This window comes from Aquarana catesbeiana, linkage group LG01 (assembly GCF_042186555.1).
Source record: "Aquarana catesbeiana isolate 2022-GZ linkage group LG01, ASM4218655v1, whole genome shotgun sequence".
Lineage (NCBI taxonomy): Eukaryota > Metazoa > Chordata > Amphibia > Anura > Ranidae > Aquarana > Aquarana catesbeiana.
The window spans coordinates 241,955,301-241,979,027 of record NC_133324.1 but is presented as its reverse complement, the minus strand read 5'-3'; the positions used below and the strand labels follow the sequence as shown (position 1 = coordinate 241,979,027).

Sequence of the window (23,727 nt, the reverse complement as noted above, 5' to 3'; positions counted from 1 at the left end):
TGTAGAGCATTCTTGTTTAGTAAAAGCACATTAATTTACTACATGGGTTTCTGCTTCCTTGCTTTACCACAAAGTAACCTAAAAGGAGAAGTATGGCCAAAGCACTTTTGGCCATACTACTCCTGTGTCTCACAAAAGTGCACTTAGTTCTGCACTCCTGTGACCCAGATTCAGTTGACAGCGAGTTAAGAGCTGGTCCAGACCGCTGAGAGCCTGAGCCAGCCGATCCTGCCCACCACTGCCCATCTCTCCAGTGAGCGTTTGAGGGACAAAGAAGAGCGCTGATCACTCAGTTCTCAATGTATAGCTGGTAGGGGACAGCTGCAGCATCGGATTGATAATGCAGGGATCTAGATAAGTTTGTATGTATGTTTTTGGGATTCCCTCACTTCTCTTTAAAAAAACAAAACACATGTGTGTAAATATCCTCCTTTAAACAATCCTAAACTGTAACGTTAGTTCTGCTTTAATCGATTAGCCAAGCATTACCACATACTGAGGAAATGTATAAACTATCACAGCTGACTTTTTCTTCTGAAAATGCTTACTGGCAAGTTGTCATTCTAATCCAATGGCTTTATCACTTTCTGAGGCACTGGCCCCAGAACAAGTATGCAGATTGGGTATTCTGACTTCAATGTAACACCCAAGCCAGAGGAAGGCTTGTAATCATTCATAAAAATATAAGGCTTCCTGGGAAGGGCTGAACAACGCTCAGCCCGATTTGATTTCATCCCGGAAACAGGACAGGAAGCCCCCGCATCGCTGCTAGAACACAGCTGATGCTAAATACAGTTTATACATCGCTGACAGCAGATGCAGCAATTTTGGGCCAGCTTGGCCCAAATTAACTATACAAAGTTAAAGCAAAGCTGTCATTGGGCTTTAAAACCTTCCCACCCAGCAAAATGACGGCCAGGCGGCGGCGCTCACATCCTGACTGGACGATATATGACGTCCTCTGAGAAAGCGCCACTCACAGGGGCATGCAACGGCGCGATCTGTCACCACCTGTGTCCACGGGACACAGCCAATAACTGATCAGTGTACTGGCTTGCTGCCGGTACCATGTGACCGCCATGACCAATTACAGCAGGTCACATGACAGTTGTACACAATGGATGGCTTCCTTTCATGCCATCAATTGTTTACAATTGTGTTACAAGCTGTGATTGGTCAATTTGATCACGTGATACAGACAGGGCCAATCACAGCCCATCTTGACCAATCACAGCTAATCACAACAAAACAAACTGAATGGATCAGTTTCATTCAGTAAAATGCTTGCTTATAGCAATGTAATTCACTACTATAAGCAAACAATGTGTAAAATAAAAAAAAAAAAAATCCTGACCACTTCCCCGGAGTAGTACAATGTTACTATGGTAACATTATTTTGTTCTGGTCACGGCGTGTTAAAAAAAAAAAAATTGCAAAAAAGATGTAATAAAAAACAAATCGAAAAAAGAATTAGCATTTTTTTATTTGTACTGTCACTAGTCAGTGTCCCTGATCACCGCTGTTATATGATGACGCTGTACTGCACTGGTGACCTATGTAAAAAATAAAAAATTTACAACTTCAAAAAACCCACCATGCCTCTTACTAAATACCTTGGACTGTCTACTTGCCATAAAATTGGTCATTTGGGGGGTATTTGTACTGTCCTGGCATTTTAGGGCCTCAAGAAATGAGATAGGGTGTCATTACATCAGGATTGATCAATTTTCGGATATATACCATAGTTTGTGGACGCTAAAACTTTCCTACAGACTAAATAATATACACTGATTTGGGTTACTTTCACCAAAGAGATGTGGCAGTATACATTTTGGGATAAATTTATGAACAACAATTATTTATTTGCAAAATTTTATAACAGAAACAATGAAAAACGCGTTTTTTCCCCTAAAATTTTCAGTCCTTCGTTTATTTAGCAAAAAAACCCAAAAAAAACCTGGTGGTGATTAAATACCACCAAAAGAAAGCTCTAGCTATGTGAACAAAATAATAAAAATGTAGTTTGGGTACAGTAATGCATGACCGCGCAATTGTCATTCAAATTGTGAGTGCTGACAGCTGAAAATTATCCTGGGCAGGAAGGTGGTAAAAGTGCCCAGTAATGAAGTGGTTAGATTGGCTTTAATGCACAGAACTGGTCAGACACACCCCTTCTCTACCTCTTCATTGTAGGTCTGTACGTAGACCCTGTCCCTACCATATGAAAAATGAACACAGTAGCGATGCGGGATTAGCAGGATGAACCACTCTGCTCAACGTGGGATACGCAGTACAACACACCCAGAAGCGTTGGAAAGCAGCAGGGGGCCTAAGCTCTGCAAGAGTGTGAACCTGCTGAAGAGTATTCATTTTCTGCTTTTACAGTCTGCTTCCTTTTTATTTAATTTAGTAGAGTAAGCAATGCTTTAAAATCCTTTCTAGGCAAAAATGTGTCACAAATTATAACAAGCAAGGGTACAGGAAAATAAAAAGCTAAAACAGGATGGAGGCTTCAACTGAACTTTACATTTACAAATAACAATGATTTTCCTGCTTTTTGGAATTGTGTATGCCTCCTGTCCTTGAATATGACAAACACTATTGTGGATACAAATGTATTAAGTTCAGAAAGTGAAGAAAACATGATGTATAAAGAACAAAAACATTATTTTGTACATCACTTTCATTAAATAGTAATCTGTGTATATCATTATTTCAAGCTACCAGGCAGCTAAAATAATGTGAACACCACTTTTTTTTCATGTTTTTCTTTTTAGCAGACCCATGTACCAAGATCATATCAGATGCAAGAGAGCCATTGCTGTAGAGTTCTTTGGGGGCTGTTTAGGAATGGCTTTCCTTTGTGCTATTAATTGTAGGACATACTTTTCCAGGGAGATTGACAAAAAGTACTCAAAGTTCATAAACTAGTTGTAGCCTGGTGGTGGCAAAAAGTGTATTTGCTTTGGAAGAATAAATCACTTCTAACGTTGTGTGTCCTACTTAGACTTGTGAATGTTGCTGCATTATGTAAAATTATTAGAATAGTTTTTTACATTTTAGAATGTGGTGCTTCGAGACTGTCCAGAATTTTTAAGGTTGCCTCGAGATTGTCCATCATTTTTAAAAGGGTGCCTTGACAGAAAAAGGTTGAGAAACACTGCTCTAGCCTTTAACAACTCATCTTTTGAGGCTTGTGAAACCTAAATCAGTAGACAGGTGAAACAAAGTGATACCTTTTGATATATGTATGCTGTTTTGGGAGAAAAAAAAAACAAACAAACAAACACTGTATACAACTACTATAAACTCATACAGAGGGTGGAGGGAATATAGACGTGCAGCTTTTTTGCTTCAGGGCTTGAAAGGTCTGTAGTAATGGAGGAACTAATGAATAAAACTGTATAGGAGAGTGGTGGTGAATCTGGGTCATGCAACACCGAACTGATTCAAAATGCAGAAGTACTTGCTGTGACTTCATCTAAAACAGGGGTCTCCAAACTTCCTAAAACAAAGGGCTGGTTTACTGCCTTCAGGCTTTAGGGGGCCGGACTGTGCCCATCCGAAGTACAAAACATCCCAGCGTCCATGGCAGTTAACAATCCCTCATCAATGACGTCATTGAGAGGAACTGTGCCCCCATTGTTGGTGTCATTGGGAGCAACTGTGCCCCATCATTGGTGTCATTATGAGGAACTGTGCCCCATCGGTGTCTTTGGGAGGAATTGTGCCCTTCATTGGGGTCAGCGAATAAAATAGCACCCAAGGGCCATTTAAAAGCAAGCAAAGGGTCGCATATGGCCCCCCGGCCTGCAGTTTGGAGACCACTGACCTAGCACATGGAAAATTATAAATAAATCAAAACAGAATCATATGCAGGGCTTGGTCAAAATATGTTTTAATAACTGCTACTCAGAACTCATGAAGCGTTTGGTTACAAACCTGCAAGGAGGTCTTCGTTAATGACTAAACTTATTCTATCAATGACCTCAGTTGTTTAAACTATTAGTTCTTTTAGTCTTGGTTTACACTTGCAATTGTGGGACAGTAAAAATAGGAAGTTGAGCCCCTTCAGATGCAACAGCAGCTGGATGAGGCTGTAGACATGCCATGGCTTTGATGCTTTGTGGCACAGCAAAATTAACCCCATGCAGCATTTAGTGGCAGAAAAAATAAAAATAAAAAACAGGCATCCCGGAGGCTTGGGTATTGCCTCCTGAACTCCTGTCAATTGTGCCCACATTGTTCTCTGAAAAGCAATCCACCGTGAATTGCTACCAAGATGGTAATACAGGCGCCAAGGAACCATAAAAGATGCAATGCTGTATTGCAAAACAAAATTGATATACATTTTTTCCCCACAAATAGAGCTCTCTCTTGGTGGTTTTATCACCACTGGGTCTTTTTTTTGTGATATAAATGAAAAGAGACTGAAAATTTTGAAGAAAAAAAAAAACAAAAAAAACAAAACAAAAAACACACACTATATTTTACTTTCTGCTACAAAACATATCCAATAAAAAAAATGTAAAAAATCTAACTTCGTGGGGCGTGACCGGATGGACGGGTGTGTGTGGCGCTGTGTGATGGAGTGAGTGTGAGAGCGCGGGATGCTGCATGGCTCTCCCCACCCCCAGCTATACATCTCTGGCTGGCTGAGCGCTCTCCTCGGGCTCATCCCTGAGCAAACCTGAGCCAGGTCGAAAGTCGCCTCCCTTCTTTGACTCCCCTATCTCCTATCTCCTATCTCCTACCCCAGGCGGGCTGAAGGAGCCAAGGAAACTACAGGCGTGTGGTTAAATCTCCGCCCACCGACGGAGCTTCGAGGCAGCGGACCGAGCGTGTGAGAGGCGACCGGCCGCTTTCAGTTTCACTTTCATCCGGGAGGAGCGTTTCATCTAAAGCTCCGAAGGTGGTGGGGTACAGTAAATGGTAGAGTGCTTATAAATTCACTCCTCAAACGCAGGTAATACCCAGCATAACCCCTCCTGGGAAGCCCAGATTGTTTTCTTTTTTTACTGCTATTTACTGCTTAAGCTGCTTTCTACCTCAGTCGTGCGGACTGCTCGAAGTTGTTTTACTGCTATTTATTGCTTATGCTGTTCTCTACCTCAGCCGTGCGGACTGCTTGAAATTGTTACAATACCACTTGCTACACATTCCAGCTATTCTATATAACGTGGGACCGACATGGAAATGGAGTAGGAACTGTGGGGTTGTGGGAGAACTGCGAGGGACGGCCAGTAACACCAGGTGGTTTTGAATCTCAAGGTGGAGTTACCCCCCACGTATTGCCCCACATACTAACCTGTGCACATGATAACTAAAGGGTAATTCAGCTGGTAACTCAGCACCCTTTTTAACACGCTTTATAGCGGAGGCCATTCAGCTGGACTCATAACTCGGTGCAATTGGCGCCCTCCCTCTTTTTTTTTTTTCTCTCTTGGATTCTTTGTTCCTTAAAATCCACCCATATAAGCATTGTGCTGGCTAGCAGTGGTGAGAAAGGGAGTATACAATGCAGAACTTACGTTCAGCTAAAGATAAAAACCCGCAGCTCTCAGTAGCGGCGTCAGCAGCAGCGAAGCTAGAGCAATATGCCCACGCCCCAGTTGTGACCCCCCCAAAGAAGGGTTCACAATCAAAAACAAACCAGGGGGAGCACCTGATAGGAAAAGTCTGGGTCAACAGCAGGTATCGACATCAGGGGCTACTCAAGCGGTCCATTTATCTAAAACGCACAATACAAAAGGGCTAGGGCCGAGCGATCAAAATACGAACACTAATATGGAAGGGAGTACTGATCCAAACCTGCCTAAAGAACCAACTCTTACTGATGTATTTATGGCAGTTGGGATGTGTAATTCCTCGCTTAAAGAACTTTGTGAGCAGATGAGGGGAGTAAAAGCGGATCTGTTGCTGGCCAGGCAAGACTTACAGAAAACGGCTGAGAGAACAACAGCTCTGGAGGAAAGAGTAGGGCTACTGGAAGATGACATGTCTCCAATGATTAAGGAAATGAAATGGTTAAAGGAGCAGATATCCAAACAAGCTTCCAAACTAGACGAAATGGAGAATAGAAGCTGAAGGGATAATGTGAGGCTGGTGGGACTACCTGAAAAAAGCGAGGGCATTGACCCGCCAGAATTCATAGAAAAGTGGCTGGTGGAACTATTTGGAAGAGAATCATTTTCAGCATCCTTCTCAATAGTAAGGGCCCATAGGGTCCCCTTTAGAGCTCCCCCAGCAGGGGGCTTTCCTAGACCTCTCCTTATAAGGTTCCTTAATTATAGAGATAAAGTGGTGTTGCTCCGTAAAATAAGGGAGGCAGGAAATATTCTCTTTAAAGGGACTAGAGTATCTTTTTATGCGGATTTTTCTCCGGACCTGCAGAAGAGAAGGGCAGAGTTTATTCAATCAAAACGCACCTTACAAAAATTTAATCTCTCTTATGCTCTCCTCTATCCGGCGAAGTTACGGGTATCTGCTCTGGGAGGTACCCTGTTCTTTGATTCCCCTGCTGGCGTGGAGAAATGGCTCGAGGAGAACAGAGAAAAACTTTCAAGCTCAGCATAGTGTGCTATGAGGGGCATGATAATACATAGGTTATTCTGGCTTTATTGGGGGGGGGGGGGGCTATGCGGGCGCCTGTTGGGGGGGTGTTGAATGGGAGAGGAGTATAGGTGGCAGTATATGGTGCTAGATGGAGTTAGATGGGAAACGGTCACGGTTAACCCCCAGGGGGTTCACCTTGATAGGTGGGGGGGGATAGGAGGGGGAGGGGAAGCGGGATGGGCTGGGGTGGGGGTAGGTGGGGGGGAAGTGGGGGGAGGGGCTGGAGGGGGGAGGGGAGTGAGTTGGGGAGGTAGGGGGGATGGGAGGGGTAGTTTGATTGAAAAATTTAACACAGAAAACCAACACATTGGTGGAAAACACCTGGGCTGGAACCAGGGATGCACAATTAGATATACACATAGACACAATGACAGGAAACTGGCTCTTAAAATTATTTAAAGCTCACGTTTATACTAAGTTAAGTATTATTATGGTTTCTCGGTTTCTACGAGTGATAAGCATAGTGCAAACACATTTAATAGTAACTAAATTAAGTTTTGATAGGAGGTTTGGTAAGGGTTATTTGCTGTTCCTTCACTGTATTTTTTTTAAATAACGTGGGATGCAGGCTGAAATGGTGAAAGTTGGATCCTGGAATGTCAGGGGACTGGGGACCCCTCTCAAAAGGCTGGCAGTGCTCTCCGAGTTGGAGAACTACGGGGTTGACTTGGTCTGTCTGCAGGAAACCCATCTCACCAGGGATACAATACAATCTCTACAGATGCATAAATTTCAACACCAATACCACGCGGTCCACTCTTCTTATAGTAGAGGGGTGAGTATCCTGGTGGGAACGGGAGTCAAATTTTCCTGCAGACAGGCCAAGATTGATGAAATGGGTCGTTATATCTTTTTATTTTGCTCTATTAATGATGCTATGTATATTCTGGCAAACGTATACATCCCTCCCCTTTTAATTTAGATGTTATGCTCAAACTGAATGAATTCCTGACAGATAAAAAAGAAGTTCCTATCATAGTAATGGGAGACTTTAATGAGGTATTAGACAGAAGGTTGGACCGCTTTCCAAGGAGAACCCTTTTGGAGTATACCACCAAGAGCTGTCTAAGCCAGTTTATGGATGAGGTGGGGCTGGTAGACTTATGGCGGGTGCGGAACCCGGGAGTGCTTCAATACACATGCAGATCAGCGTCACACTCGACCCTTTCGAGGATAGACATGGCCCTGGGGAATGACAGAACACTCCAGCTAGTGGGAAAAATAATGTATGGGCCAAGAGGGATTTCAGACCATTCTCCCATGGTAGTGTCGCTGAGGGTAGGGGAATATAGCCCCCGGAAGGAATGGAGAATTAGCCCGCATTGGTTCGAGGTACTCAGGAAGGAGAAGGGTATTCTATCTGCTCTGAGGGAATTTGTAGGTTTCAACCAGGGAACGGTGACATCAGTTGTATATTGGGATACTTGTAAAGCGTTCCTCAGAGGGGTGTTAATACAGCAAATAGCTAAATATAATAAAGAAGATAGACGGGAGGTAGAGATGCTACGGCAAGACGTAATAGAGGCTGAAAGTAACTTCATTAGAGACCCAACCCCTGAAAAGGAAAAGAGCTGGCAAAAGAAACAACGGGTATATAAACAGACTACCCTACAGAAGGCTGAGACCAGAAGGCTTCTCCAGTGCCAGGTATCCTCGGTCGAGGGTGAGAGAGTGGGAAGAGTGTTAGCACAGTTGGTAAAATCTAATAAGGCCCCATCAACGGTCCTCGCTATCAGAGCGCAGAACGGAGAAATCCTCTCATGTTCTCCAAAAATAGTGCAAACTTTTGGAGACTATTATAAAAAGTTGTATACCTCTCAGAAAAAAAATAAAGAAAGGGTGATGGGGGACTTCTTGGGGAAGCTGTCAGTCCCGCTATTATCGCAAGAGGAGCGGGACCTGCTGGAATCCCCAATAACAATTACAGAATTACATCAAGCGATTAAAAACATGGCGGGTCTTAAGTCACCCGGCCCCGATGGAATACCAATCGAGGCCTACAGGTACCTTGGGGAGGTGCTAATCCCAGAACTAATGAAGACTCTGGGGGAAGCGAAAGAGGGGGGGCGTCTCCCTGCATCAATGCTAGAAGCAACAATCATAGTCCTGCAGAAAGAGGGGAAGGACCCCCTTGATATGGCTGCCTATAGGCCAATTTCTCTAATCTGTGCTGATGCTAAAATACTGGCCAAGGTTTTGGCTGCCAGATTGAGTAGAGTTATACATAAACTAATCCATGAGGACCAGGCGGGCTTTATGGCCAATAGATCTACGAGCCTAAATATCAGGAGGGCCTTCTTGAACCTACAGCCTCCTACTGAAAATGAGCGCTCAAGAGCCTTGTTGACCTTAGATATTTCCAAGGCTTTTGATAGCGTGGAATGGGAATACATGTGGTATATGTTGGGAAAGTTTGGCTTTTGGCCGTCCTTTATTGGATGGATTAAGATGCTCTATAATAGTCCTAAGGCAAGAGTCAAAATAAATAACGAATTTTCAGACTGGTTTGTGCTTGAGAGGGGGACTAGACAGGGGTGTCCGTTATCTCCTTTACTTTTTGCACTAGTAATGGAGCCCCTTGCTATGGCAATCAGAGAAAGCCACGAGATAAAAGGGTTTCAGAGGGGGTCAATCGAGGAAAGAATTGCCCTATATGCAGACGACATTCTGTTATTTTTAGGCGATTGTCAGAGATCAATGGCAGGCGCAATGAGATTGGTGGAGGAATTCGGTAAATTCTCCGGCCTGGAGATAAACTGGGAGAAATCCGAGCTCTTACCGTTTGACCCTCTAGGAGCACCAACTGTACCCAGATTTTCCCAGGTAGTAATCGTGGAAGCACTAAAGTACTTGGGAATTGTCCTAACCAAAGACCCCAACCAATATATTAGCAAGAACTTAGTACCTCTTCTGGCCAAATTTAAACAAAAAACAAGCATCTGGAGACGCCTCCCCTTATCAGTAGCAGGCAGATGCAGCCTGATAAAAATGATCTGGATGCCGCAACTGCTTTACATCTTGCACAACTCTCCGGTTTGGATCAATAAAAGCTGGTTTAGGAAAATAGAGGCTCTATTCAGAGACTTGATATGGAAAGGTGGGCAAGCCAGGATAAGGCTGCAAGTTCTCCAGCTTCCTACCAAGGAGGGGGGGATTGCACTCCCCCACCCGGAGCGTTACTACCTTGCATCACAACTACAGCATTTAATGGGCTGTGGAATCCCAGAGGGGGGCACTCCGAATGGCAGGCTAATTTTGTTAAACGCTCGGCATAACACGCTTATTGAGGCGTTAGAGGCAGATATGTTTCACCATGAATCCCCGATAACCAGGTTGCTAATTAAGTTATGGAAAACTGTTAAGAAAATAAAGGGGCATGAGGGGTTTACGGATTATACTCCTATTTGGAACAACCGGAATCTACAGGAAATTCTAAAAATAGGAAAGAGTAGGGTGTGGGAGGTTGGTGGTATTAACAAGCTAAGACAGCTCTACTCAGGAAATACCCTTAAAAAATTCCCCGAGCTGATTAGGGAATTTAAGATCCCTCAGAGCTCCTTGTTCCTTTACCGGCAGATAGAACATGCTCTTAGGGCCCAATTTGGTGATCAGTCCCCTAGATGGGCTGAAATGCCCGTTGCTCGTCAATTATTACAAGTGGGACCCACCAGGGGGGTGATAGCTAAAATTTACGACCAACTAAGTAATATAGAGAATAGATGGGAAACACTTCAGAAGGTAAGAGTTAAATGGGAGGAGGAACTAGGGGCAATCCCTGAGGAACAATGGAGGAGAATTTTAGAGATGGCACCTCTGGTGTCAGTAACCCCTTCGCAGAAGATATCGCACTTGATGCTGCTTAATAGGGCCTATTATACTCCAAGACGGCTCTTTAGGTTCGGTGGAAGGCCTAATGATAACTGCCCTAGGTGTCAGGAGTCTGGGAACCTCATCCACTTACTCTGGAGATGTCCCAAGCTGTATCGATACTGGGAGGGAGTGACTAGTAGTCTGGGTGAAGCCTATCAAACGCCAGTAAAGAGGGAGGCGGTGGAATGTATTCTGGGATATAGAAGGATGGAGGGGGAGAGGAGGCATATCACTTTGGCAATCCTGAGAGGCCTATTCCAGGCTCGAAAAATGATAACGCTAAGGTGGCAATCAAAAGAGCCCCCGACAGTGAATGACTGGATAGATACACTTGGTGCCTCTATTGGTAGGGAGAGATTGGAATATATAAAAAGGGGGAATCTCCAGGAATTTGACAAAATATGGAAGCCATGGATGGATAAGGCGGCCTGCTTAAGGGGAAAGTTTTGAGTGTAAGGGATTAGGCTAAAAGCTAAGTTATTCATGAACTAGTGAAATATAGAATTAGTGAACCACATAAAGTAATTTAGTGTTATTAGTGCTTTGATTTAAGTAGGCAACAATAGTAAACATTAAAACTCTGTGTTTGGGGTGATTTTGTATAGATGGGGTACAGGGGTGGAGGAGGGTGGGAGAAGGGGAGCGGGAAGGGGTGGGGGGTTCTCACAAACACGTAACAATTCACAAGTGGTCTTAATAGGGGGCTATGGGTGTGGGGACCCCAATAGCCTAGCACCATACACGAGGTCCTCCTAGACTCCATCGACGGGCGGTACTTTTTATACTCGTTGCAACCTGGCCTGTTCCGTGTTGTGCAGTGAGTATAGATCCCACTCGGGGTACCCTCGGGAGGGGAGAAATAAGATTTACACAACTCGTTTTTCTTTTAAGTAGCTGAGAACAAGCGGACTAAGAAATCCTTCAACAGGGTATTTAATAAAGCGGTAAATAATTGTTCGTTAGAAAAAAAAAAAAAAAAAAAATCTAACTTCTTCGTAAATTTTGCCCAAAATGTATTCTGCTGTGTCTTTGGTAGAATAAAAAAAAAAATCCCAGAAAGTGTATATGGATTGGTTTGCATGAAGTTACAGAGCCTAAAGACTATGGTATATATACTGGATTTTTTTTTTTATGGCGAATAGAGAATTATAATGGGACTGCAATAGTGCAGCAGGCATAGTGACACTAACTGACGCTGGGGGGGGACGGACACATCACCAGTGACATTAATGCAGTGATATTATACACTGTCACTGTACTAATGACACAGGCTGGGAAGGGGTTACCATCTAGGGCAATCAAGGGGTTAAATGTGTGCCAGTGTGTGTAAAGTGTGCTGCTTTAACTAATGGATCTTTAAGTTTCTATAAGATCTCTAAGAGAAACAGAGATTGTTCTCTGTACAGTGTTGATTGCCAAAACAGAGCTCTGGGCTGTGATCATACGCAGCTGATTAGCAGGTCCCAGCCCTGAATCATTAGCTGGGACTTGCTGATTGTACACAGCAGGCGCTGGCTGGAGGGGCACACGTCCAAAACCTGGAAATAGGCAGTGACGTAACGGGTACGTCGCTTTGTCTACACTGGCCGAAGTACATTGCAGACGGGCGATTGGAAAAAGTGGTTGAATCAAATTTTTGCATATATTATATTCAAAATGTCTGATAGTATATAAATCTGCAAACTTATTTTTTCCCACAAATGAAGAGAAGCAGCAATGCATTGCGGGGTTTCTCAATACTATAAAGAGGTGACCAATATTAATATCCACTGTGTAAATGTCTAATTGACAAGAGCTGGTAAGAAAAGCTAGTTTCATACAACTACGCAAGCTGGTAACACAGTATTTATGGACTATGGCTCACTTTTGTGTTATGTAAAGCATTTCAACTGCACAATAAAAAAAATTTGCAATGCTGTGGCCAGAAGAAAAAAATCTCACCTGTAATGAAGCACAAACCTACATGCTATGGCTCCAAGTAATAAGATTATTGTTAAATAAAGCTTGAATTTTTCATATTCATCCTTGTAAGCAAACCTAAAAAAGGAAGGAAAAACAGACCAAAACAATTAAGACAAGAGAGCCTCAGAATTAAAATACACATATACTGTCTTATAAATTCACACAAGATTTTCAGTTACTTAGGATCAAAACGATAAAAGCAGAGACCCAGTAACCCCTACTGTGTGATATTTATTACTGGTTTCCCTTTTTGCTGACTCCCTGGTGCTTCTATAATTGTCTAATGCCAGTCATAGTACACTGCTAAGTAAAGAGAAAAGCTATGATGCAATAATGTAGAAGGTTTACAGCTCTCCGTGTGTCCTTATGTGCTGACTTGGGGCAGAAGGAAGATGACCTATTTGCTCTCAGTAATGGTGCACAAAGTATGCCATGTCACTGACATTTACTCACCACATATCAAAACTCAAACTTACCTCATTTCTAATATAAAGCAATTGTGAAAATACTTGAAGAGCATATGAGAAAACAAATATCAAAGGCCCATTAAAACATATAAGTGAGCAGGGATCCACTGTAACAATTTGAAGATCTATTCATTTAGGCCCCTTCCACATAGGGCGCACCCTGCCAGCTTAGTGGGAAATCTGTCCACTTATCCCTGCTAAGCAGGCGGATGGCTTGTCAGTGTCTGCTCCGCTTTTGCAGAGCAGACACAGACACAGCCTGCTCTACCCTGGGGCGGTCGGATGTAAATGGACCGCTTGTCCATTTACACTCGACAGCCATCCGATCCACTAGGCAAATGGTGAACGGATCTCCATCCATCTGTTTTTAGCAGATAGGATTGGATGTTAGTGGGTGTCAACAGACACATGCCCTTTGACATACGCCGCTCCATAGAGGGCAATGAATAGTCCAATCAGGTCCGCCTAAAAAAATGACAGGCAGACCTGATCGGTCCACCCATGTGAAAGGTGCCTTTTTAGGATTTCACAGTTCAGTTAAAAACAAGTTAAAAAAAAAATAATAATCATCATCACAAAGCATAATAGCAAGTTACGCTTTGTAAATGCTGGTAATCCAGCACAAGGCAGTCTATGTGATTTGTAATGCTGTTAAAATATTCAGCAAACTATTACTGAAACCTGTTAATTTGCAAGCCTAACAAAAACATTTTTATATTATAGTTGCAGGTAGGAAATGTACCCGCTGACATCTGACATTGTTTATTCTCTCGGTAGAATTCCAGCTTAAAAGTTTGTAAGCGCTAAGCTGGCCTGAATTAACTATTTCCATTACAGAACAATGTGGTCACAGTGTGCACTGTAATAGACAGAATAATTTATTAATCCCAAAGAGAAATTGGGAAATACTGTAGTAGTATGAACTACAAACAGCAAGTGATGCTGTGCCGCTGCCATTCAGGAGAAGCTTTGTATTTTTAGCAGTCAATACAATGCTTCCTCTGAGTTTCTGAGTTGGAAAGGTGGGCAGAGGACATCAAAATTCTAACCTCAGCCAATCAAGAGAAAGCCTTATATTTGTTGATAAAAATACAAGGAGTCTAAATGGTGGAGAAGCACTGAACTTTCGAATGCTGGCATTTCTGGCAGTAGACGGGAAGTTGTCTGTACTGCTGCCAGAACACAGCACCGCTTATTGTATATAGCTAATGCGCATATATATATATATATATATATATATATACATACATATACACACACACACACACATACATACACACACACACACACACACACACACCACACAGTACAGTATAGCGCACACACAGCGGCCGCATTGTTATGTAATGAAAAAGATTTATTTGGGCCATCTTGACACAAATTACTTAAAGTGATATTAAAGACAGAATTCTACTTTATAGGAAACCTGTAGGAAATACAGGGCCTGCAATAGAAATTTATTGACCTGCGCGAAGTCAGAACTCCCGATTAGTAACCCATAAAACATCCATATTTCTTAACACAGATTTTGCTTTTTTGCAACACTTCTGAATATAATCAACTGTAAATTATAGCTGGACTGTCAATTTACCAAGACAATAAAATGCAGTTGGAAATGAAAACTTTTATATGATTCCTAGATCTCCTTGTTTGCGTTTCTCTATTCAGGCAAGAGAAACACCACTTCTGTGCAACTGTTGGAAGGACATGCGGCACAGCTAGATACACAGAACAAGCACAACGTGAAGACAATGGCATGTAGCTTTTTTTCACTTATTAAAATTCCCACTTACTTTGCTTGATTACTAAGAAGAGTGACATTCACATTCCCAAGCACTAGGTTTAAATATAAACTAAAAGGAGAGAGAGTGAGAACATGTTAACAGTTATACAAACATGGCATAGCGTCTTATCAAAGAGATAATAAAATGTAATAACTAAAAGAATTTAGTTCACTTGAGAAAAGTATAGGAAATGCTTAAAGATTACAGGACAGATTTTCTATTAATGCAGCACTTTCAAATGAAACAGTGCCCTGAGCTGCTTGTGTATCTGGTAAATAGTTCCATGTACCAGGACGGAGTGTGCAGAGATAGCATTTACTGCAAAGGTCACCATTTCGGTATGTCAGTAGAGCTGCAATTACCAGCCTGACCAAAGGGCAGACAACACTGCACTCACTGTTCTGGCTCATAACAAACATTGCCATTAGCATGCTGAATGTTATAGAAAATTAAACAAGAGCAGGATCAGCATTAAAATGACAAACTTTGGTGATAAAAAGTAAGATTCCATTCAAGTATGCATTTTTTACTCAAAAAGAACCTCCTATTGCTCTCAGCCTTTTTTTTTTGCTGTAATCTGACTTCCTGTAAGGCTTAATGTACACGGGACGCTTTTACAACCTCTCCTGAATGATTTAACTTGACAGATAGGGGGTCATTTACTATAGCGCTGCGGTGCTAATTAGCGCTGATTCGCGGTAATTAGCGCTAAACCGGTATTCACTATAGCGCTGGTGAGAAAATACTCCCAAAATCGAATTTACTATAGTTCCCTGAAACCAAATAGCACCCAAACCCTAACTCTGCTAAAACCTGGAGTAGTGCACATGGAAAAATGTTTAGAGCATGATATAATTGCCTAAATGGTACTGAAATATGCGGTATATTATTTAAAGATAATCTGCTTTTAAACTGTGTGAAAAAGTGATTTCTACACTGAAATATCTTTAAAAGTCTGAGAAGTGAAAAATTCCCTGCTTTGGACAACTAGGTGCCAACACAACTAAACATGCTCAGACCTGAAAATAACTCTCATTTTAACTCAAGTGTCTTTTTTAGCCGGCGCTATAGTAAATACCAAAATGAGAGCTAATTAGAGAGCATTTTTTTTTAAATGAAAATCTGCTCTATTTTAGTCAAAATGAAGTTTCAGCCATTGAAACTTGGAACAATTCTAACTTTCACAAAAAACCTTTTAATGTTGAGATGAAATGTATCTTTCTGTGAAATAAATTTTCCTTTGCAACATTGTTGCTTCTACTTAAAATATTTTGACTTTAAGAATATTAGAATGTGGAATGTTTTGATAAAATATATTTTTCTCTGTCACTTTCACTTGTTACTCTTCATCTCGCAACAATCTTTACCCCAAACTCACACAGGTGTCTTTATAATCCACAAATACCATTGCTGATGCAAATTTAAAATGAATCACAATTTTTTGTGCTTTTTATTATTTCCAAATATTCATAATTTGAGCCCAAAAAATGTGATGTGTACCAACATCAGAAATCAAAATGTAATTCCCAAAAATTTGAGGGTAATATTCTACTCTCACCCACAAAAAAACACCAAATATCACAGAATAAATCAAGAAGAATAACTCTTGAATAATGTAATTCCATCACCTGTATGTCCAAAGAAATGCCGTATTTATGTGTAGTTATATCTAGGAGGTTCTCACACGTGGCAGCTCCGTGGCTTAGAGGTTAGAACTTCTGCTTAGCATCCCTGAGTGTATGGGTTCAAATCCCAAACAAGTTGTCTAATCGCCCAGGTCCTATAACGATGTCTAAATGTAGTATTTATGTGTAGGAGGGTTCCACCACCATTGTAAGTATTTTCCAGATACACTATTTAGCCAAAAGTATTGGGACACCTGCCTTTACACACACATGAACTTTAATGGCAGCCCAGTCTTCGTCCGTAGGGTTAAAATTTGATTTGTCCCACCCTTTGCAGCTAGAACAGCTTCTGGGAAGGCTGTCCACAAGGTTTAGTGTGTCTATGGGATTGTTTGATCATTCTTCCAGAAGTGCAATGGTGAGGCCAGGCACTGGTGTTCTATCGGGTTGAGGCCAGGACTTTGTGCAGGCCAATCAAGTTTCTCCACCCCAAACTTGCTCATCCATGTCTTTATGGACCTTGCTTTGGGCACTGGTGTGCAGTCATGTTGGAACAGGAAGGGGCTTTCCCCAAACTGTTCCCACAAAGTTGGGAGCATGAAATTGTCCAAAATGTCTTGGTATGCTGACGCCTTAAGAGTTCCCTCAACACAACAGAACACCTTGGTGAAGAATTAGAGAGGAGACTGTAGGTCAGGCCTTCTCATCCAACATCAGCGCCTGACCTCACAAATGCACTTGGAAAGATGGTCAAACATTCCCATAGACACACTCCTAAACCTTGTGGACAAGAAGAGTTGAAGCTGTTATAGCTGCAAAGGGGGGGCCAAATGAGTTTTGAACCCAATACTAATACTGGGATGCCATTATAGTTCATGTGCGTTTAAAGGCAGACGTCCCAATACTTAGGCCAATATATTGTATATTGCTTGTGACACTGAGCATGGCTATGGACGTAGGGCTGGTTCACACCACAGAGATGCAGAGAACATGTGTGGGGCTGCCTGGTGGCTAAGTGGGTAGCAGTTCTGTCTAGCAGCACCTGGGATGTTGGTTCAATTCCCCAACATGCTAATCCTTGTGTTGAAGTTTATATGTTCTCCCTGTGTGGGTTTCTCACCACAATCCAAAGACATGCTGGCATTTTATTTGTCTCCTGTCGAATTAGGTTCTAATGTAAGAAAGTTAATTTTGTACTTTAGATTGGAAGCTCATTGCAGCCAGGGACTGATGTTAATGTTTATTAGCACTAGTCATGCCCAGGGACTTGGACATTTCAAATTTTAGGGTTTACACTGCACAGGTACATATGCTTAGAAAACTGTTGCTTTGTTTATGTGGATGCAAATGGACTTTGATCTTTGTCCTGTATGTAGTTGGAGATTTGATGCACATAGCCGAGGGCTAACACAGTTGCGAATAGTATTACGTGTTCCTGCTCATCAGGTGCAATCACTTTAGACATACATGAAGAGATATATTGAAAGATACTGGGGGGGCGTGTACTTCTATTGGGCGTGTCAGTGTGCTAACAATACAACCTCTCTTATATAAAGGCCTGCAGTAGGGGGGGTTGTTTGGCCTGAGAAGGTCAGGTTTTTTGCCGTGATTTGTGGGGGAGAAGGAATGATATTGGGAGATTTGATGAAATTCTTGTGCATTTTTTCAATCAAAAGTGGGTTTATGTGGCCATGCTGTCAATGTTGTGCGTGTATTGTTCCTGTCTGATCATGCAAACATCGTTTGGAAGCATCTGCTGACCTACTCTTTTTGATCTCGTTTAAATCGTGTACACCGAAATGCAGCTTCCAGCAGAACATGGTCACCAATGTATGTATGTGTGGATTGTGGGCTGGTGGTGGGTGTTTTGAATAAGTCTTTTAATATTATGTTGGAATGCTTTGTAAGAATGACTGTTAAGTATGTTTCTATAATCTTGCAGATAAAAATGTGATGTGTTGCCCCATTATACACTGAAATTAAAGCTGTGTCCACTCTAAGGTTTTTTAAAATTTTAGATTGTAAGCACCATTGCTAAATGTAGCACCACATAACCTGTCCAAATTTTTTTGAAGCTAGTAAATGAATGTAAATTTTTTTTGTTTTTGTTTTTCTGCTGGTAAAATAAAAGTACATTATTGAGCTTTGTTGTGGTGTTTTTTTTTTCTTCTACTTTTTTCTCTTTAGTTTTTGTGGGTGGTGGTTTTGGGAAAGTGCAATATCTCTTATATTTTATTTCAATATGTATTTGTGCACCAAAAATCTAATCTCTTTGCCCTGGTTCACATTGATGCTACTTTGAAATCGCGCTACTTCACTTGTAATATCCCTTTAAATTTCATACCTGGGGGGTGTCTATAGTATGCCTGTAAAGGGGGCCATGTTTCCCGTGTTTAGAACAGTCTGACAGCAAAATGACATTTCAAAGGAAAAAAAGTCATTTAAAACTACTCGCGGCTAATAATGAATTGCTGGTCCGACAATACACATAAAAGTTCATTCATAAAAACGGCATGGGAATTCCCCACTGGGGAACCCCGAACCAAAATTAAAATAAAAATAATGGCGTGGGGTGTCACCCTAAATTCCACACCAGGCCCTTCAGGTCTGGTATGGCTATTAAGGGGAACCCCGCGCCAAAATTAAAAAAAAAAAAATGTCGTGGGGTCCCCCCAAAAATCCATACCAGACCCTTATCCGAGCACGCAACCTGGCAGGCCGCAGGAAAAGAGGGGGGGACGAGAGAGTGTCCCCCCTCCTGAACTGTACCAGGTCACATGCCCTCAAAATTGGGAGGGTGCTTTGGGGTAGCCCCCAAAACACCTTGTCCCCATGTTGCTTGCCCGGTGGTTGTGGGGGTCTGCGGGCGGGGGGCTTATTGGAATCTGGAAGCCCCCTTTAACAAGGGGACCCCCAGATCCCGGCCCTCCCCCCTGTGTGAAATGGTAAGGGGGTACAAAAGTACCCCTACCATTTCACAAAAAAAGTGTCAAAAATGTTAAAAATGACAAGAGCGAGTTTTTGACAATTCCTTTATTTAAATGCTTCTTCTTTCTTCTATCTTCCTTCGGTTTCTTCCTCCATCTTCTCCTTCTGGTTCTTCCTCCGGTGTTCTCGTCCGGCATCTTCCTCCGCAGCGTCTTGTTCCCTTCTTCTCCTCGGGCCGCTCCGCATCCATGATGGCATGGAGGGAGGCTCCCGCTGTGTGACGCTTCTCCTCTTCTGACGGTTCTTAAATAACGGGGGGGGGGGGCACTCGGTGATTCCGCCCCCCTCTGACGCACGGGGACTTCCCTGTGGCATTTCCCGTGACGTCAGGGGGGGGTGGGGTCACTGGGTGGCCCCGCCCTCCACTATTTAAGAACCGTCAGAAGAGAAGCGTCACACAGCGGGAGCCTCCCTCCATGCCATCATGGATGCGGAGCGGTCCGGAGAAGAAGATGAAGAGAAGAAGACGCCGCGGAGGAGATGTCGGACGACAACACCGGAGGAAGAACCAGATGGAGGAAGAAACCGAAGGAAGATAGAAGATAGAAGAAGCATTTAAATAAAGGAATTGTCAAAAACTGTCTCTTGTCATTTTTAACATTTTTGACACTTTTTTTGTGAAATGGTCCCTTACCATTTCACACAGGGGGGAGGGCCAGGATCTGGGGGTCCCCTTGTTAAAGGGGGCTTCCAGATTCTGATAAGCCCCCCCACCCGCAGACCCTCACAACCACCGGGCAAGGGTTGTGGGGATGACACCCTTGTCCCCATCAACATGGGGACAAGGTGTTTTGGGGGGCTACCCCAAAGCACCCTCCCAATGTTGAGGACATGTGGCCTGGTACGGTTCAGGAGGGGGGGTGCTTTCTCGCCCCCCCCCCTCTTTTCCTGCGGCCTGCCAGGTTGCGTGCTCGGATAAGGGTCTGGTATGGATTTTTGGGGGGACCCCACGCCATTTTTAAAAAAAAATTTGGCGAGGGGTTCCCTTTAAAATCCATACCAGACCTGAAGGGTCCGGTATAGATTTTAAGGGGGACCCCACGCCTTTTTTTTTTTAAATTTTGGCCGGGGTTCCCCTTAATAGCCATACCAGACCTGAAGGGCCCCCCAGGTACGAAATTTAAAGGAATATTACACTTTTACTGTTTCACTCAAAGCATTATTAAAATCACTGCTCCCGAAAAAAACGGACGTTTTTAAAAAAATTTTTGGCATTGATCCATGTCCCCTGGGGCAGGACCCGGGTCTCCAAACACTTTTTATGGTAAAGAACTTGCATATAAGTCTTCAGTGAGAACTTTGGATTTTGCAGGTTCGAGCCCCATTGACTTCCACTATTCCAGCATATGTGATCTGACAGGCAATATTTCCGTAATAGCGCTGCTTTCCATTTGCATTAGCGCTGACTTTCTGAGAGTTGAAGTCTTTCTGGCCTTTTTTGAGAGTTATTTTTTGGTACTGCAGCAGAATTTTTTGGCGCTATAGTAAATGACCCCCATAGGATCCCCTCTTTTATAACGTCCGTTTTGCCGCGTTTAGCTGTGTTTTGCTGCGTTTGCGTTTACAAGCGTTTCTAAAAAAAAAAAAAAAAAAAAAATGTTTTTTTTAATGGCCAAAAACGCCTATAAACAAAACTTATTTTTTTGCCTTCAAAAAAAGGCCTATAAAACGCAATTGCCTAAAAACGACAGTAAACAAACCCGTGTACATGTACACATAAGATAACATTGATTGGAGTTCAGGGGCAGTTGAAAAAGTGTCCAACTGCCTCTGAACGTCCGTTTAGCAGCAGCAGTGTACATGGGGCCTTGGAGGGTGGCTACGTTTGTTGTCCATGGCCCCACTGTGTGTAGGAACATAGCTACCCCCTTTTGCTAGCTCCTGAGATGGGCTATGCACTATGGGATTTGTATTGTTTAAAGAGCAGTGCACATGTCAACAACCAAACATGCTCTGTTCCTTCCAAAGGGAAGTGAGACGGAAAAGGAGAGGTTCGAGAGCACAGGACTGATTTAACCACTTCAACTCCGGAAGGTTTTACCCACTTCTAGAGCTGCACGATCATTACCAAAATTGTGATCTCGATTCAAACACCCTCTCGATCTTAACTGGCATTTCCTTGAGCTGGCAGAGCCAGAGCTGTCAAAAAAAAAAGCCAGCAAATGTTTAGGTCTATAAATGAGGTCAGTTTAACCACTTAAAGACTAAGCCTTTTTCTGACACTTGTTGCTTACAAGTTAAAATCAGCATTTTTTTGCTAGGAAATTACCTAGAACCCCCAAATATATATATATATAGGCGGGGTTGAATGGGAGCTGTTCTCCCAGTGATTGCCCCCGGGGGAAGAGAGTGGAGGAAGAGGCGAGCTGGCCGGATCACGGAGCAGGGATGGCCCGCTGCAACAGCTTACATTTGAATTGCTGTCCACTCACGGTCACACACAGTCCTGACCCAGGGCCTGTGACAGACAGAACACGTCCCAGCATTGGACCGGCATTCTGTCTGTCACAAGCGCCGGGTCAGGAGGCGGGGCTGAGTGTGACCGGACAGCAATTCAAACGTAAGCTGTTACGACGGGCAATTCCCACTCTGTGATGATCCGGCAGCCCTCTCTCATCCTCTGCACAGGTCATGCTGCAATGAAGGGCACAGGGGGGGCTGCGTCGATGGGCACAGGTGGGGCTGCACTTATTTTTGTAACTTAATTCTGCATAAAACATTTCAATTCTAAACCCTGCCCTAGGGAATAAAATGGCGGTCGTTGCAATATTTTATGTCACACTGTATTTGCGCAGCGGTCTTTCAAACAATTTTTGGGGAAAAAATACACTTCAATTCATTAAAAAAACAGAAACTGTAAAAGTTAGCCCAATTTTTTTGTATAACGTGAAAGATGTTTTTTACGCCGCGGGAATCATGAGAGAATCATGCTTTTTATTCTAAGCAAAAAAATCGTGATTCTCATTTTAGCCAGAATCATGCAACTCTACTCACTTCCTGACCAGTCAATTTTTTGCAATACGTCACTGCGTGGTTCTAACTGACAATTACGCGGTCGTGTGACGCTGTACCCAAATAAAATTGATGTCCTTTTTTTCCCACAAATAGAGCTTTCTTATGGTGGCATGATCACCTCTGTGGTTTTTATTTTTTTTTTCTGTAAACAAAAAAAGGAGCGACTATTTTGAAAAAAAAATATATATATATTTTTTACTTTCTGCTATAAATTATTCTCAATAAAAAAAAAAAAAGTTTTCATCAATTTAGGCCAATTTGTATTCTGCTACATATTTTTGGTAAAAAAATCCCAATAAGTGTACATCGATTATTGGTTTGCGCAAAAGTTATAGCGTCTACAAACTATGGGATAGATTTAGGGACTTATTATTTTTAATGTTTTTACTAGTAATGGCAGCGATCAGTCATTTTTAGCAGGACTGCAACATTGCGTCAAACAAATCTGACAGTGACACTTTTTGGGGACCAGTGACACCAATGATCAGTGCTAAAAAAAATAAAAATGCACTGACACAGTATAATTGACACCGGCAGGGAAGGGGTTAATATCAGGGGCAATCAAAGGGTTAACTGTGTTCCCTATGAGTGTTTTCTTACTGTGTGGGGGACGGATGCACTCGAGGAAGAGAGACATCTGTGTTACTGATTAGCAGGAATCACCGATGTCCTGCTTCCTGTTTTACAAAAGGACAATCTGCCCTGTTTACTGTCTCTCCAGCGAGCGATCACGGTTGGCCGGAGGCCATCGCGGCCACCAGACCCGCTGATTGGTTCCTGCTGTGCCCAATCACAGCGGGAGCGCTGCTCCGGCGGTGTGCGCCCTAGAGCCATGCATGAGAATCACTTACAGGTAAGCGATTTTGTGCTCAAGGGCCGTCCTTCCGCAATAAATGTACGTGGGGCGGTCCTTAAGTGGTTAATAAAAGGGACTTTCCACTTTAGTCTAACAGTGGGCCCACACTTCAAGGAACAGATGTACTTTGGAAATGTCCCAAACTGTTCAGAAACTGGCATAATTTAGTGAATACTATTAACCATGCCTATCAAACCCACATAGATCTAGACCCCAAGGTATGCTTCTTGGGGTATTTAGATGAGGAAATATAAACACCAGATTCAGTGGCGGCCCGTCCATTAGGGGCGCTCAGGCACTGTCCCCTCTCTCAAGGCCGCCCCTAAATGCATAATGCACAGCATGAATCTATCCATGGCCGCCACTGCCACCTTCTATTCATGCGTCCGGCCCCTTTCAGGGCACCGGGTGCATGAATTACAGTGGCAGGGGATTTCTTTTCCGATTGGCCGAAAAGAGAAGACTCACGATTAGCCGCTGAGGAGGGAGGAAACGGAAGCCGCCACCGTGGAGAGCAGGAGAACGGGAAGCTGTCAGTAATGGAG

At 42.9% G+C, this 23,727-nt stretch overlaps 1 protein-coding gene across 1 annotated transcript in view; it reads right to left on the bottom strand.

Moving 5' to 3' along the window:
* TMEM120B (transmembrane protein 120B) overlaps positions 1–23,727 on the bottom strand; it is an 87,358-nt gene that overhangs the window by 36,637 nt on the left and 26,994 nt on the right. The window contains exons 4-5 of the mRNA XM_073626719.1: positions 14,708–14,767; positions 12,427–12,522 (exon numbers count right to left, since the gene is read on the bottom strand). Coding sequence (XP_073482820.1) covers positions 12,427–12,522; positions 14,708–14,767 — 156 coding nt within the window. The remainder of the gene's footprint in view (positions 1–12,426; positions 12,523–14,707; positions 14,768–23,727) is intronic.